This window comes from Prionailurus bengalensis, chromosome A3 (genome assembly GCF_016509475.1).
Source record: "Prionailurus bengalensis isolate Pbe53 chromosome A3, Fcat_Pben_1.1_paternal_pri, whole genome shotgun sequence".
Classification (NCBI taxonomy): domain Eukaryota; kingdom Metazoa; phylum Chordata; class Mammalia; order Carnivora; family Felidae; genus Prionailurus; species Prionailurus bengalensis.
Window position 1 is genome coordinate 65,790,164 of NC_057354.1, and position 16,184 is coordinate 65,806,347.

General features: G+C 47.4%; 1 protein-coding gene across 2 annotated transcripts in view; it reads left to right on the forward strand.

The window, feature by feature from the left end:
- Positions 1 to 16,184, forward strand: part of PRKCE (protein kinase C epsilon) — a 501,273-nt gene that overhangs the window by 455,941 nt on the left and 29,148 nt on the right. For both annotated transcript variants that reach the window (XM_043603304.1, XM_043603305.1), the window contains exons 12-13: positions 7,871 to 8,009; positions 13,421 to 13,609. In XM_043603304.1, coding sequence (XP_043459239.1) covers positions 7,871 to 8,009; positions 13,421 to 13,609 — 328 coding nt within the window. The remainder of the gene's footprint in view (positions 1 to 7,870; positions 8,010 to 13,420; positions 13,610 to 16,184) is intronic.

Sequence of the window (16,184 nt, forward strand, 5' to 3'; positions counted from 1 at the left end):
TAGTTGTGTGGCATAAGCCCAGTACCTCCTCTTACCAACCGTGCACGTGTGGGTGAGCCTCGATTTCCTAAGATGTTTTAAAAGATCGGTTGATGGTATACCAAATGTCCACAAGGCTGGTGTGGTCAGGCTTCCTGTCTCCCAGGATAAAATGGCAGAGGACATTCCAGGCAGATGTACCCTTTCCTGATAGCTTTGCTGTCAAATCCCTGTTTGGCTTAATGATCTGGGCCAGACCATCTTGGAGCTTTGATCACTGTTTAAGACTTAGATTAGGGCAGTAACAGTCCACCAGAGGTCCTGTAGGGGATATGTGACAATGTCTAGAGCCATCTGGGGCCTTGTGAACTAGGCAGGGCTGGGGGGGGGGGGGGTGTTGATAATAGCATCTAATATGCAGAGGTCAGGGTTGCTACTGAACTTCCTACAATGCACCAGACAGCCCCCCACAACAAAGAATTATCCAGCTGCCAATGTCAATCCAGCTCCAAGGACGAGAAACCCAGGACTAGAGGGGGGCACTGTACACCCTGTTCCTTACCCTCTTCCCCACACCTCATTTGGACCTCTGGAAGCTGGGAGAGAAAGGGAGTTTCCATGGAATTTCTCACAAGTCTTCAGTCTAATGGAGGTCTAGTCGCCTTCAGTCAGGTACCAAGTGACAAGGGCTATGATAAAGGCATTCTGCCTGAGGAAGTGCTGGGAGGGACCCCACCCTAAAATCAGAGACTACCAAATATGCTCACTATCACCATCGTTATTTAGCATTGTTCTTCAGGTTCTAGCTAACACAATTAGGCAAAATAAGTAAGCTAAAAATGTAAACACTGAAAATGAGGAAGTAAAAATGATCAGCAACAACAGATGATTTGGAAAATCCAGGAGAATCAACTGGAAAACTCCTTTACAAAAATGAACATTTGGGGTGCCTGGGTGGCTCAGTTGGTTGAGCATCCGACTTCGGCTCAGGTCATGATCTTGCAGTTTGTGGGTTCGAGCCCTGCATCAGGCTCTGTGCCAACAGCTCGGAGCCTGGAGCCTGCTTCGGATTCTGTGTCTCCTTCTCCCTCTTCCTCCACTTGTTCTCTGTCTCCCTCTATCAAAAATAAATAAAATATAAAAAAAATGTTTTTAAATAAAAAACAGTATAGTGGCAGGGCATAAAATGATAAGCAGAAATTAATAACTAGTAAATACATATGCAACCAGATAAATAATATGATGGAAGAAAAGACCTCGTTTATAATAGGAAAAATTTTTTTAATAAAAAAAAGTTTTTTTGGAGAGAGAGAGCGCATGAGTGGTAGTGAGGGGACGAGGAGGGACAGAGGGAGAGAGAGAATTCCAAGCAGGCTTCATGCTCAGCCTAGCACACCACAGGGGGCTCAATCCCACGACCCTGGGATAATGACCTGAGTTGGACACTCAACCCACGGAGCCACCCAGGCACCCTCAAGAAAAGACCCCATGTATAATTGGAATTTAAAACAGACAATAACAACTTGCATTCTTTAGAAGTGGATTCCGCTGTAATTATCATATAAACCCCAGACAACAGTGCTTTAAATAAGATACAAGTTTCTTTTTCATATGAATGCTAACTGGAGATGGGAAGTCCAGTCACCATTACTGGGGCTTTTGGTCCTTTTCTTCATGGTCGAAGGTGGCTGCTGATTCTCCAGGCATGATATCCTCATCCAGGCAGTAGGGAGAGGAAGGAAAGAGAAGACTAAGTTTCTTCATTTTGCGACTTCACACAGTTGATTGGCTAGAACATAGTCACATAACCACACCCAGCTCTAAGGAAGGCTTTGAGTCCCAATTTATAGCTACATCACTATGAGCAGGGCTCAAAAAACAACAACAACAACAATAGCAGCAACGTTCTCTTACTAAGGAAGAAAATGCGAAGGGGTATTGGGACAACCAGCAGGCTGCCATTAAATATAACAAGAAATGCACAAGATCTATAAGAGAGAACTCTCAAATGCCCCTCACGGACATTAGACTTTAACAAATCGGAAGACAAACAATATTATTGGATAGGAAGACTCAACATCATAAAAATATCAATTCTCTCTGAGTTAATTTATAGCTTTAGACATGTTCCCAATAAAAACATCACAAGGATTTTTTTTAAAAACAAGACAGATGATTCTAAAGTTCATATGGAAAAATAAACAAGCAAGAGTAGCTAGGAAATTTTAAGAAAGGGGATCAGCCCTACTGGATGTGAAAATGTTTTATAAACCCACAGTAATTTAAAAAGTGTGATATAGATCAACATCATCAAATGAAGAGTACAGAAATAAGTCCAAATGCTTATGGAGAGCTAGTAACAGCATTTGAAAAAGTGGTGTTTCAGTCCATGAACTATCCAACCTATGGGATTTGAACCCAAGTTGGATCTCTGCTCCGTACTTTTATCAGGCCAAATTCCAAACACGTCAAAAGACTTCTGTTTATAAAATGAAAGCAGGGGTGCCTGGGTGGCTCAGTCAGTTGGGCATCCGACTTCGGCTCAGGTCATGATCTCACAGCTCTGTGAGTTTGAGCCCCACATCAGGCTCTGTGCTGACGGCTCGGAGACTGGAGCCTGCTTCGGATTCTGTGTCTCCCTCTCTTTCTGCCCCAACCCACTTGCATTCTGTCTGTCTCTCTCAAAAATAAATGAACATTAAAAAAAAATTTTTTTAATAAAATGAAAGCAGAAAAGTACAAAGGGGGATCTTGAGGAAATGCTTTTATTAACTTTGAAAGGGGTAAATCCTTTCAAATTAAGACATAAAATCCAAAAACCATAAAATAAACTGCCATAAGCAATATCAAAAATTAACCTGGGAGAAGAATTTGCAATTCCTCTGCCACTCAAATTTCACTTCCTAATCTAGAAAGAGCTCCTTAAAAAAAAAAAAAACAAAAAAAAAACAAAAAAAAAACAATGAGAAACAAACACCATAAAATAAAAACGACAACAGTTCACAGAAAAAAAATACTGGTATCTTTTAAACGTATGAAAAAATATTCAAACTTACAGAGAAACTTAAGAATATACTGAGATACTGTATTCACCTATCAGACTACCAGAAACTCACTGTTTTCACCTGTCAGACTACCAGAAACTCAATAATGTACCATTTGGCAAGGAGGCACTATCATGGACTGCTGACAGAAGTGTAAATCGTTGGGGTGCCTGGGTAGTTCAGTTGGTTAAGTGTCCAACTTCATCTCAGGTCACGATCTCATGGTTCATGGGTTTGAGCCCAGTGTCAGGCTCTGTGCTAACAGTTCAGGGACCCTCCCCTGCCCATACTCTGTCGTCTGTCTGTCTCTCCCTCTCAAAAATAAATAAACATTTTTTTAAAAAGTGTAAATCCTTCAACCTCTAAGGAGGGCAGCTTGGCAACATCCATCAAAATCTACATTCCCGTTCTATCTGACTCAGAAATTTCCTTCCTAGAAAGCATGTACGGTTACCTTCATATATTTATAAGCATCTTTACAGCAGCACTGTTTGTAATAGCCCGATAATTGAAAGCAAGCTAAACGTTCCCCAATAAATATGGTAGAGTGTTATACAGCCACAAAAAATAGCCTCTTTATGTGCCAAGACAGATCTCCAATACATATAAAATGGAAAAGGTAACGCGCAAAACAGTGCATGTAGTAAGGTCGTGATTAGTTAAAAGGGAGGACATGAAGTGTTCTTATTTATGCGTAAAATGTGACCAAGACGATACACAAGACATGAATAAAATGCAGTTGCCTGGGGCGCCTGGGTGGCTCAGTCAAAGCATCTGACTTAGGCTCAGGTCATGATCTCACAGTTTGTAAGTTCAAGTCCTGCATCAAGCTCTGTGCTCTCAGAGCCTGCTTCAGATCCTCTGTCTCTCTCTCTCTCTCTCTCTCTCTCTCTCTCTCTCTCTCTGCCCCTCCCTTGCTCACTCTCAAACATAAACATTTAAAAAAATTTTTTAACATTTATTTATTTTTGAGAGACAGAGGCAGAGCATGAGCAGGGGAGGGGCAGAGAGGGAGGTGGACACAGAATCCGAATCAGGCTCCAGGCTCTAAGCTGTCAGCACAGAGCCTGACGCAGGGTTCGAACCCACAAACCACAAGACCATGACCTGAGCCGAAGTTGGATGCTTAACCAACTGAGCCACCCAGGCGCCCCTAAACATTTTTTTTTAATGCAGTTGCCTGTAGGGGGAAAATAGAGGTGTCTGGAGAACAGATGCAGTAGGGAGAATTTTTATTGTTATGTATGCCCTTTTTATACTTTGGGTTTTAGAACATATGAAGGCATTGTCTATTTAAAGTGTTGAAACTATTAATTTAATAAGTAAAAGCTAGTCATATTGATTCATATATGGGGAAAGGATTTTGCTGTATTTTTTTCTACTATTAAAAAAAATGACCCCATTCCTTTAAAAATGTCCCCAGTCCTCAAACGTACCCTGCCCTTGTATTTGAGGACTGATGGGGGTTAATATGTAGTCAGAAATCCCTCTTTGCAAAGCTATAAGTCAACAAGTTCGATGAGAACCCACTATGTGCCTGGCCCCTGACCTGAGCGCCTGGGGAACACCTAGGAAGGAGAAGAGCCCACTCACCCTGCCCTGCAAGCTGGGCCTCAGAGCCAGCAAGGCTGAGAAACCATTGTTCTGACCTCTTTCCCAGGGAAGCTTTAGAGACCCCTCAGAACAGGCAGCACTAAAAGCCAGCAGGTGAGGAGATCCTGGGGCTGGAACGGCAAGTAGAAAGTGGAGGGGGAGGTGGGGGGTCTTGGGGCAGCAGTGCAGCCAAGGAGGAGGGAGGGAGAACCAAGAGGAGCCACCACCCTCAGCCAGCCATTCAACAAGCAGGATTCCAGGGACGCCACCTTCCATGAAGGGCCCTGGGCCCCTACGCCCTTGTAGAGAAGGGCGTTCTCTCCCTTTTCCTCTGCCTGAGCAAAACATGGCCCTGGCTGTGCCATCCACTGAAACCCCACTCAGAACTCACTGAGAGCCCAGCACCAGGCAGGCTTAGTCCCAGCAGTGTGGGTAGTTTTCTTTTTAAAGAGACTGAAGACCCCCAGGGGAATAAAGTTTTAATTGTGGCATCTCTGGTCCCCAGGGGACTTTCCAGCTGCACCAGTCTCCCCTGTCACAGAGGAAAGGAACTTAAGTCACCATCTCTTCCATGAGACATGGTTTCATGTGGGGAGGCAGAGCTCTAGAGAAACACAGACAGCAGAGGGGAAATTTGAAGAGGTGAGTAGTGGCAGGGTTTCTGGCATCAGCGGTGGGACAGTGTGAAGATGTGCTTTGGCCTGGGGCCTCCCTTCCCCACGGCAGACGGGACAGCTGCCCGTGGACTGCCTACAGAACATACTCGGCCCTCGTGGTCCCCCTGGGCCTTCAGCATGGGGTGGCTTCTTCCCTCGGGGAGAAGAGGAGGCAAGAAGCAGGGGGACAGTGTGTACCTGGGCCAGGGCTAGGACAGGCAGAGAGCAGAAGAGGAAGAAGAAAGACATTCCACCTTCTCTTGTCCTGAGTAGGAATCCTGAGCAGAAGGAAGTGCGGAGTTGAATTTTTAGAAGGGCAAAGTTCAGGCTGGCTTGGAATCTTCCGAATCTCCTCCATTCGTACAAAGCAGAATGCACCCTTCCAATGACAAGGCTTTAAAAGAGAGGGCTTGAGAGGGTGCAGGTGGGGCCTTTCTAAATTGGGGCTGGTGGCTGGCATTGGAAGAAGACCACCAACAGGAAGGCAGGAAGGTAGAGGAGTGTAGTACACAGAGGCAAGAACACCAGATTTTAGAGCAGAGGACCCAGTTCAAGTCCTAGTTACATCAACCCTCTTGTCACCTTCCAGAAATCACCTACCTCTTTCCAGCTTCCACTTGCTTACCGCTGCCACGATAATAGCAAAGCATGTTCTTCTGAACCCTTGTTCAGAACATGAATGTGGTTTGTAGACCACAGAGGTGCTTTCCACATGTTTGTTTATTGCTGCTACAATTGCAAGTGTAGCCATGGTGACCATGGTGCGTGCGTGTGGGCCTTGACAAGGCAACACTAGATTAGGGAGCAGCAAGGGGTTGTAACTCAGTGGGGCACATAGGTTCACCTCTTGACGACGCCAACATTTTCAGATGGGCAGACAGAACACCCACTCCCCTCCAACTCAGTTTCCTTGTGAAGGAAGTGGGTGTAACGGTATAAAGGCCTGCTACTTCTACACGTACTATCTCAACCCTTTAGACAAGCAGGAAAGTGTCATCCCAATTTGATAGACCAGATAACAGACCCACAAGGTGAATTCACCAGGGCCATGCCACAAGAGGGATTAAAACCCAGGCTTCCTGTGCCCACGTCAGTGTTCTTCTCCCTTCCCTCCCACCCCAGCCAGAACTGAGCCCTGACCACACACAGTGGCTAGGGTAGAAGGTCGAGGAGCCCAGTCCCAGTGGCGTGGCTTGGTTGGGCTCCCTGTTCTTTCTTTAGTTCACAAGCATCTGCTTAGAACAGCATATTTTATGAGCTTTCTCTTTTCTCAAGAAGTCCCAGCTGTAAGCGGAAACAGGGCTGTGGGTGCAAAGCAGGCAGGCCCTGAAATGTTTCCTGCCCCACCTTTGCACTCAGGCCCAGATCTCTGATGATGGCTGAAGTTCAAATCCAGATGCCAGCACACTTGTGAGAAAGGCCCCTCTTGCTCTGTGTGTGGGGCAATAGGCCTTCTTTGTAAGACCCTGGCCCCATTCCAGAGAGGATGCTGAGGGAGGTCCAGGGTGAGGACCTCCATCTGACAGTCTGGGTTCTTCTACAGGACAGGGTTGGGGTTTGCAGATTTGGTTGGTAGGGGAATTCTTATCCAGAACTTCAGATTTTATACAGGATCTTATGTAGAACCCCAAACTGTAAAGCAGGATGCAAGAGAGCTACACTGACTGAGGCCAGCAGGCCCCCACCCACCCTTTGTGGCCCTCAATCACTGCAAGGAACCACCTGGTCTCTGTAGGCCCTGGTCGTTGCCGCCAGTGTGTCTTCCCTCCTGTCCCCAGAACCTTTCCCCCCTCTGCCTGCTTGCCCAGAGAAGACTGATCTTACAAATAGATCGTGCTCATGCAGGCAGGTCTCTCGTTGTCCTCAGCAGGAATTTCAAACCCCTCTTGCATTCTAGGCTCTTTGGGGTTGGTTTCAATCTGCCTGTCTTGCCCCGCCATTCACTGGAGCCCAATTCTCTGGTCCTTTCACTGCCTTTTGCACCTGCTGTGTTGGCTTTCCCTTCCCTCCCACCTTTTCTTTTTGTGCCCTTTCCAAACCTAACCATCTCTCCAAGCTTCTCTTGAGAGTCCTTTTTTTTCTGAAGCTCTCCCAGACTGCAGCTGCTGTCAGTGGTCTTCCCCATGAAACACAATAGCTCACATAGTCGGTGTCCTGTAAAGTAGCATCTGATCCTTCTGTGGTTTTATCTGAGTCATCGGTGTTACTACGCATTAGTCTTGTCCCTCCAACTGATCCCTATGGTTAACCCATGAAGGAAGGGGGATAAGTTGCTTCTCTCTCTCATATCAAGGTCTAAATAATTTGAATTGCAGCACATAGTAGGGCTTCAATAAATAGCTACTGATTTTATTAAACCACAGTAGTCTTGACATATTAGGAGCTCCCCTCTCATGTTGGGGACAATGGAGGCACCGTTAGGGGTTGCTCAACTTGGGCAAGAGCCCCGGACAGAGGTTGGTTGCCAGCAGGTCAAGCCTCCTCAAAGGTTTTCCTTTTTATCGCAGATTTCCCTGAGGTGGCCACATCTCTCCAACTCAAGAAGACCATATTGGGGTGGCTGAAGCACTAATCATGTGGGTCTGACCCCTCTTGCAGGGATTTGAAACTGGACAACATCCTTCTGGATGCAGAAGGTCACTGCAAGCTAGCCGACTTTGGGATGTGCAAGGAGGGGATTCTGAACGGCGTCACAACCACCACATTCTGTGGAACTCCTGACTACATCGCACCCGAGGTAAGACCATGTGGTAACCACCTTCTTCCACCAGGGCAGAGGCAGGGATCCATTCCCATGCACTGGGGTCACTTACTGGTGCTGGGGGAAGGCTCTAGAAAACTAGGATAGATTCTGAGGGAGGAGGGAGAAAAGGAAAGGTAGAAGGTTTGCTGATTTCTCCATAAGGAAGTTGACGGTGATAAGGGAGATACTGGGCAAACTGTGAACAGGCCATTCCCCAAACCTGGGCAGGTCCTTCCCTCTCAGTCCAGAACTACCAATGAAAGTAAGACTAAGAGAACTTTGTAAACTTCTATCATTGTTTTCACTTCTTAATAACCGGAATAAAGGGGCACCATCGATAAAGGCAGCAGTTAGCTTCTTCATTAGCTGTAACGCACCTACAGTAAAACCAAGAATTATTTGCCCTTCCTAGTGGTGTGGCGATTCTGCATAGCACGTGCACAGGGTCAAGCAGGAAGAGGAAAGCTATATGTATATCTGATACAAATAGATCAGAGATGTCCACTGGGAGCCCTACTGATGGGCTGCCTTTTGTCAAGTTGTCTGGATGTTTTGTTCCTCATAAAGTATTTGCTTCGAATTTCTCCAAATCAATCTTACCTAGGTTGAGTGATACCTAGTGTGACATGATTCCAATTTAGGACGAAGTATATCACAGATGCTTAATAAAAATGGACTTGAGGGTTCTGACACATGTAAGATGGGAAGGAAATACCAATCTCCATTAAGCACTGCCCGTGGTGGGTAGGTGTTAGCCCATTCAGATTTCATTTCCTTTCAGTGGCATTGTTTGAGCACCTGCTAGACACAAAGCAAAGTGGGGATAAAGAATTGGCTAAACACTCATCACTCTCCTAAAAGAACTTCTGGTCTAGAGGCAGTGGCAGATAAGTAAACAACTAATTAAGCAGCATAAATAGATATGAGAGACAAGATGGTATCCTCAGGGATAAGGGGAGTCTTCTTGGAGCACCTGGTAGATTAACTAAGTTGTCAAGAATCAGCAGGATTTCCTTTGGTGGTAGGGAGTGGGAAGCATTCCCGAAAACAACAGGGAAGATTGGGGTGGGGGCAGGGAAGTACAGGAGGTTCAGTATCCCTGGGCTCTGAATCCTTTAGGGCAGAGGCTGTGTTTCTAATCTGAGTCCAGGAACCAGACCACAGATCAGGCTTTTAGTCATGGTTCGTTGAATGAATAAATGAATTTGAACTTGTGACACTCCACCATGAACACAGTTGAAGGGATGAGAATATTCTTGGCCTTGTTCAGAAAAGGAAAATAATATAGCTATTTATGGTAATAGATAAAATTAGGAAAAAGGACCAAGGAAAGTGGTCTTTTTCCTGTCGGCTCTGTAGACCCACTAAGAGTTTTCCATTGGAGGGTGTCCAGGTTTCTCACACCTGTCCCAGGACACAGACAGGCAACAGCAATATAGCTCAGAAGACAGAGAGTGAGGGAAGGTCAGTGAAGAGACTTTTCACAGACCGGACAAGACATGGGGGGCCTGAGGAGAAATGTGAGGATGGTAAGTAATAGTTGAATTCCCTTAGGACCTTTATCTTCTAAGAGATCTGAAAGGAGAGATTTCAAAATATCTTCCTTAGCAGGAACACTAGGAATTTAATCTTTGAGGAGAAATCAGCAAAAGTGAGGGCTCTCAATTGGGACCTTCTTTTTTACCATCTTCCTCATTCATTTCTTATCATCAGAATACTTGGTTCCAATTCCTCTGTAAACTGATGCCAGAGACAAAGTGTTAACAGGCCAGCATAGTAGTTAAGGACCCAGCCCAAGGCAAACATTCACTTTATGATGAACAAAATGCCCACACAACCTTCACGAAAGGCAGTCCATTGATGAGAGTCACAATGAATAGGGCTGATCTCTCTGTCTATAAGGAGGCGCAGACACTGTTCCTTCCCATTCCATCTTTGTGTCTGCGATACAGAATCTCCACTATGTGTGCAATGCCAAAAGCAATCCCTGGTCTTCCTGTAGGCAAATTACAACTGATAGAGACATAGCTACTTTTATCAAGGGCTACGGGGGAGATTAGATGAAATTATGCCTCTAAAGCATTTAGCCTGGTGCCTGGCCCACAGTGAGCACTGGGACAATACGCAGTAGCTCTGTCACCATCATCACTGTTGCTGGCACGTGCAGTGTGGGAAAAGCACAGTCCTGAGAGTTGAGTTTCCAGGCTAGACTTGACCACTGATGCCCCCATGGGACCTTGACCAAGTCACAAAATGTTTTCAACCCCCCAGCTTCCTCATCTTTCAAATAGGAATAACAATTCCCGCCCTACCTACCTCATCAAGGTGTTATAAGAATCTAATGAGATTAGAGCATGGAAATGCTTGAGAAACCATAAGCCTCTATTCAAACAGGGAGGGGTTGTGAGGCGCCTGGGTTAACCCTGAAACCAGAGACACCTAATGAGGCGCTAGCTCATTTGGTGCTAGCTCTTCCCCAAGGCTTCCCTTCCCACCGTGCGACCTGGGCTAGCCCCCACTTCACCCCCTCTCCATTTCCCATGCCCAGCGCGTGCTCCCCAGGAAATGGCAGCCAGCCCTGGGTATGACTGGCGCCATTAGACCCAATGCCTGCCCTTCTCTTCTACCCGGGCTCTGACCAATTCAAGGGGGTAGCCACCGTACCAGGTGCCCTCCCGTGGCGTGTGAAGCCTTGCCCTTCTCACCTCTCCATTGTTGACAAGCTGGTGAGAAAGCATAAAATTAGGGCCAAGCCCGAAAGGAATTTTACAAAAGATGCCTCCCCAAAAGGGAAGGCTCTGGAGTGGGCCTGGGGAAGGGTGGGCAGGGCCGCTCTGTGGTTTCTGCAGAGCCGTCCTGGCTGAGCACACATGGGCCACCTGGAGGTCACCTCCCCACCACCCTGTGGAGGCACTGAACCCAGATCTTCCACCTCCTGGAGGCTGGAGGGTGGCCACCCTGGCACCCCAAGCCCCCTGAACCCAAGAGAGAAGGGAGCATACCCGGTGAGACACACACTGGGGCACATGTGGCAGCCAGTGTCGCGAGTGCTGCAATTGGCCTGGTTGCAGGGGAGCCGTCGAGGGGGGGCGTTGCTCAGAAGCACGCTAGAACCCTTATGCCTGGTGCCTTAGAGATGCCCAGAGGGAACAATTGACCATGAAAAAATAACCCAAATCACGGTAGTATATGGAAAGTGCCTAAAGATCTTAGGGACAGGAAAGGGTCTTAGGATGTCAGAAGATAAGAGGAAAGCTGGGGGAATATGAGAAAGCTTTCTGGACAAGATGGGTGATAGCGATGCCCTCAAAACCAGCAATGCCATGCTGAGCCGCACAGGGTGTTGGCTCATTCATGACTGACAGAGCCACTCGCTGGCTTTGGCTTTGGCACAGAGCAGCATTACTGGCTTCTCGGGACAGCAGAGCTTACTGACCCTCAGATACCATGTGATGACCACTGAGCTAAGAGACCAAAGATACTCACCAGAGTGCCAGCCCCAAATAATTCAAAGATGGCTGCGTTTGCTTGCATTTCTTTCCATTCTAAATTAAAAGGATTCTTAAATTCTTAAATCATGCATGCTTTTAATGTTTTCAAAATGATTCCTCCCAAGTCTTTTTTTACTTAATCCCAAGCAATCTCTAGTCTCTAGAAGGGTGTTTTGAGAGACCATGGAAAGCCCCGGTCCTCACGGTCAGCATCCTCTTCCCTGGCTGTCCTGAAATCTGAGAACTTGAACTGGAGCCTTGCTCTGGACAAGTTCCCTGTGAAGTTACCTGCAAACTGATGAGACTGTTCATGGCCTTTGCCATTTTGGGGAGAGTCCTGGATGCACACCCCTTTTAGGACATGCACCCCACCCATGCTTGTCCTCCGTCACCATCACTTTGGGGAATTCTCCATAGAATTACAGAGCTGAGAGAAACCAGGAGAGGTCATCTCCTCTGCCCTTCTGTTCTTGGGCAGCACCAGGCCTACTCCTGCTCTGATAAGAGGAGAAGATAATTATGGGATGGGGACATCACTTCATAATCCCTTCCTTAGCAGTGGGGACAGCGCAGCATTTATTTCTACCCTGAGCCACACATAGACCATTGACCTACCACGTACTTTGTATACATGGAGACCAAAGCTAACAGAAGAAAACTTGGATCTCCTACCACCTTCCAATTATCTGGAGCTTTGTACTTTGCAATATGCTTTCAAATCTTCCACCTTGATTCATCTTATGAGGTTGAGCTGAGAATCTGAGCTTCATCGGATGAGGAAGTCAAGTGAGTGGCTCCAGGTCACCCAGAAAGAACTTAGCACCAAACCTGGAATAGAGTGGAAACATCCCGGTCAGTCTTCCATCTCTTCCACTGGAACCCATAGCCAGTGCTCCAGAAAAAAATAGGATCGGGGCAATTACTCGCTTTTCTAAAGGTTCTGTAGCTTCCTAACTTTAGGTGGCGTTTCTCCCAGATACTGAAATTGTGATTCATTTTTTAAAACTGCAGTCCCCACACACCATGCAGGAAGGTGATGGCACAGAACATTCCTCAGCCACGTGTCATACATGCGTTTAACATAAATGCATTCAGCTGTGCCTGCAGTCAGAGGAAAGAGACTGAGAGCCTAGGTGAGAGAAGTGGCTGTTGACAAAGATAAAGCACACTGGATGATCAAGGAGAGGATTTGATTGGGGCTATTGCAATAAGGAGAATGCCTCACAGAAAGTGAAGGGGCCTGGGCTTTGCAGAGGCAGGCAAACAAAGGATTCATCAGTGGGTTTTATGGGAGTCGTGAGGAACGCTGGAGATGGGTCTTTTCCTTCCTGGAACATCCAAAACATAGTCATCCTTTGTGGTTAGAACACAAAAGGATGGGGAGACTTATTGACTACAGTTTCTTTTCCAAAAGCACAGGACTCAGGTGAACTTGACATTGTCACAGTTTAAAGAAGACTGACATTCTGTTCACCTTCTCACTGTGTGTGCCGTGCTCGGTGTGAGACAATTCTTGTTTGCTCTCAGTTGTTCACAGCTTGCTTATGTCTCTCTCAGTCTGCATCTTGCTCCTCTGACCCTGAATTTAGTGTCAAAAACACTCACGCATTTTTATATGGTCCTAAGCGCAAGTCAGGAACTTCATCTGCTCAAAGAACAGGATCTATTCCCACGGGAGGACAGGCTGTCAGTGTTGACTTTGGAGGAAAGTGGATAGTTAGCCCTCAGCATCACACGTTCTAAACTCAGTTTTCACTGAATTGGCTGATTTTGAGCCTAAATCATACCAGCCTGGGCCCTGCTGTGCAGAGAAGCAAGCTGGAAATAACGAGGCAGTTCGCACAGCACTGGAGACAAGGGCGACCGTGGGTGGGGATCGTTGGCAGCCCTGACCTTGCCCATTTCCTTGAACAGATCCTGCAGGAGTTGGAGTACGGCCCCTCGGTGGACTGGTGGGCCCTGGGGGTGCTGATGTATGAAATGATGGCTGGGCAGCCCCCGTTTGAGGCTGACAATGAGGACGACCTGTTTGAGTCCATCCTCCATGACGACGTTCTCTACCCGGTCTGGCTCAGCAAGGAGGCCGTCAGCATCCTGAAAGCCGTGAGTCCTCGCCCTCCCCCTCCCCCTCGTGCCTGCTCCCCTGGCCTCTGTCTTCTCCCTCTGTCCCTGTCACTCCTTTCCCATCCCATGAGCCCTTTGGCCATCCCTCTCCGCCCGTCTCTGGCCCACCTCTGCTGCAGCCGAATGGTAGGCAGTCACAGTGGGGAGTTGAGGCTCGAGTTGCTTTCTGTGGGCCAGGGATGCGTTTGTGTTTCCTGAGAGGGAGCTCTGCGTTTCAGAGGGAGCAGAACCAACCCAAACCATGCCAGGATCACTTCTGCCCCCTTACACACCAGGCACTGGACCCTGCGTCCTCCCCAACCACCCGCACCCGTCTTCCTCTGGAGCCTGTGATGGACAAGAGGGAGGCGAGCACAGTGTATCTGCGTGCATGACGGCATCTCTGTGGCAGAAGACCTGACCAGAAAAGAAGTGTCCACTGAGGGCGTGGAATCCATGCGCTGGATTCAGACATGACAGAGAGACTATCCCCAGCCCTGCAAATAATCCCTCACACGTGAAACGCTCAGTACTGCCTCAGCACGGCTCTTTCCACCATGTAAGCCACTTGTGCTAGGGCAGGTACGTGAAGCTCCCTGACCTCCTTGGAAAGCTGTAAAAGCTGGGGTGCAGGGAAGGTGAGCAGAGCAGTTGACCCTCAGGGTTGAGGCAGGACCGAGGTGACAGCCCCAGAAACTTGACTTCCAGTCCTGACTTCTTTCACCCACCAGAATGCTCCAAAGTTCAGTATTTGGCACATCACATTCACCAGATTTCCCATATCAGGTACCCTCTCAACGGTGATTTACTTGTTCTTTCAATCCACTACCGATATTTACCTAATGACATGTTTTTTACAAAGAAGTTCCTAATCGCTGTCATAAATGGAAAATCAGTATCATTGCCATAACTAATTAACATAAATCATCATGTGAAATTGGTAAAAAGACCTAAAATCACTTTGTAGGTGTCTGGGAGCACACATACCATATTCCGGAAAATGCCACATCAGAGCATGCTATTCTCTTCCGCAGTTCTTTTTTTCTTCCTCCTCTCTTCTTTCCCTCAACTCATCAATTTCCCTCCCCCCCCCACCTTCTCTCCCTCCTAGTCAATAATTTAATGACCTATTTTTTTTTTAAGAGAGCACAAGTGAGGGAGGGGCAGAGAGAGGGAGACAGAGGATCTGAAGGCCGTCGGCGCAGAGCCCCACGCGGGGCTCGAACTCCCGACTGTGAGGTCATGACCTGAGCCGAAGTCAGACACTCAACCGACTGAGCCATAATGACCCATAATGACCTATTATTTATTGAGTGTTTCCAATGTGCTGGGCATCATGCCTCATGCTAAGTAAGCATTGGTGGCTATAACAGCCAGGGTCCTGCTGGATTGGTTGACTACAATCCAGCAGGCAAATGTGGGCAGTAAATAAAAAATAGATCCACACATAGTCACCACTGGGATGAAAGCGGTGAAGGAAGCAGATAGAATATGTGTATTCACTCACCTAATGTGTGCCAGTGAGCATCTATTATGTACCAGGCACTGTGTCAGATGCCGGCTAAGGAGAAACCTGCAGGCAGCACCCAAAACACCCAGAGTACCAGCCCAGCAGAGCTGATCACTCGCCCAGCGCCCTGAACACCAGCCCGGCAAACCTTCCAGTGAGCCCCCTGCCGGCACCCCCACTAGGCTCTTTCATTTTGGCCAACCCGGAGCAGTGTTTCTCAGCTAGGTGTGATTCGTTTGGCAACGTCTGGAGATGTTTTTGCCATCACAACTTGGGGTGGGGAGGGAGCATTGCTGCTGCTGGCATCTAGTAGGTGGAGCCCAGGGACATGGCTAAACATCCTACCCTGCACAGGACAGTCCCCACAACAAAGATGTACCCCATCCAAAGTGTCATTAGCACAGAGGTTGAGAAACTTTGACCTACAGAGATTCAGAAGCTAGAAGTTGTGCCTGTGTCCACTGATCCGTGAGGGCAAAGTCTCTGAGAGAAGGCATTTCCCTGTAAGAGCTTCTGGCTCAGGAGCATCTTCTTGAGATGTTAAAATCTATATGTTTGTCAGTAGCCCTTATACTTTGTCTCCCAGAAGTGGAAGGACAGGAAGAGCTAAGGAAGTAAGGAAGAATCTTTGTTCCCTTGGCCTTGGAACACTTTACTTCCTCACATTCTAATGCCAGGCCAGGTTTCATGACTGGCCGCTGAGCTCTGTCTCTGAGACCTGCTGCCTACATCAAAGTGGTGCAGAGCTCTCAAGAAGGCCGTTTGCCTCATAGAGTTATGCAGTGCACAACCTGTGCAATAGTAAGTGCTGGTCCTGCTGCCTTCCTTCCTTACCACTGTGCTCTGAGGCCCAGCGTTCAGCCCCCTATTTAGTCATTTAAATGTACTGAGTGCACAATAGAAGCTAGGCACTGAACCAAAAGCTGGGAAGATGGGACTGATTCCTATATCCTAGAGCTCACCAAGGGTAAGGGATGTTTGGATAAATTATAATTTTTTTAATTTTTTATTCTAAGAGAGAGAGAACATGAGCGGGGAAGGTGCAGAGACACAGGGAAAGAGGCT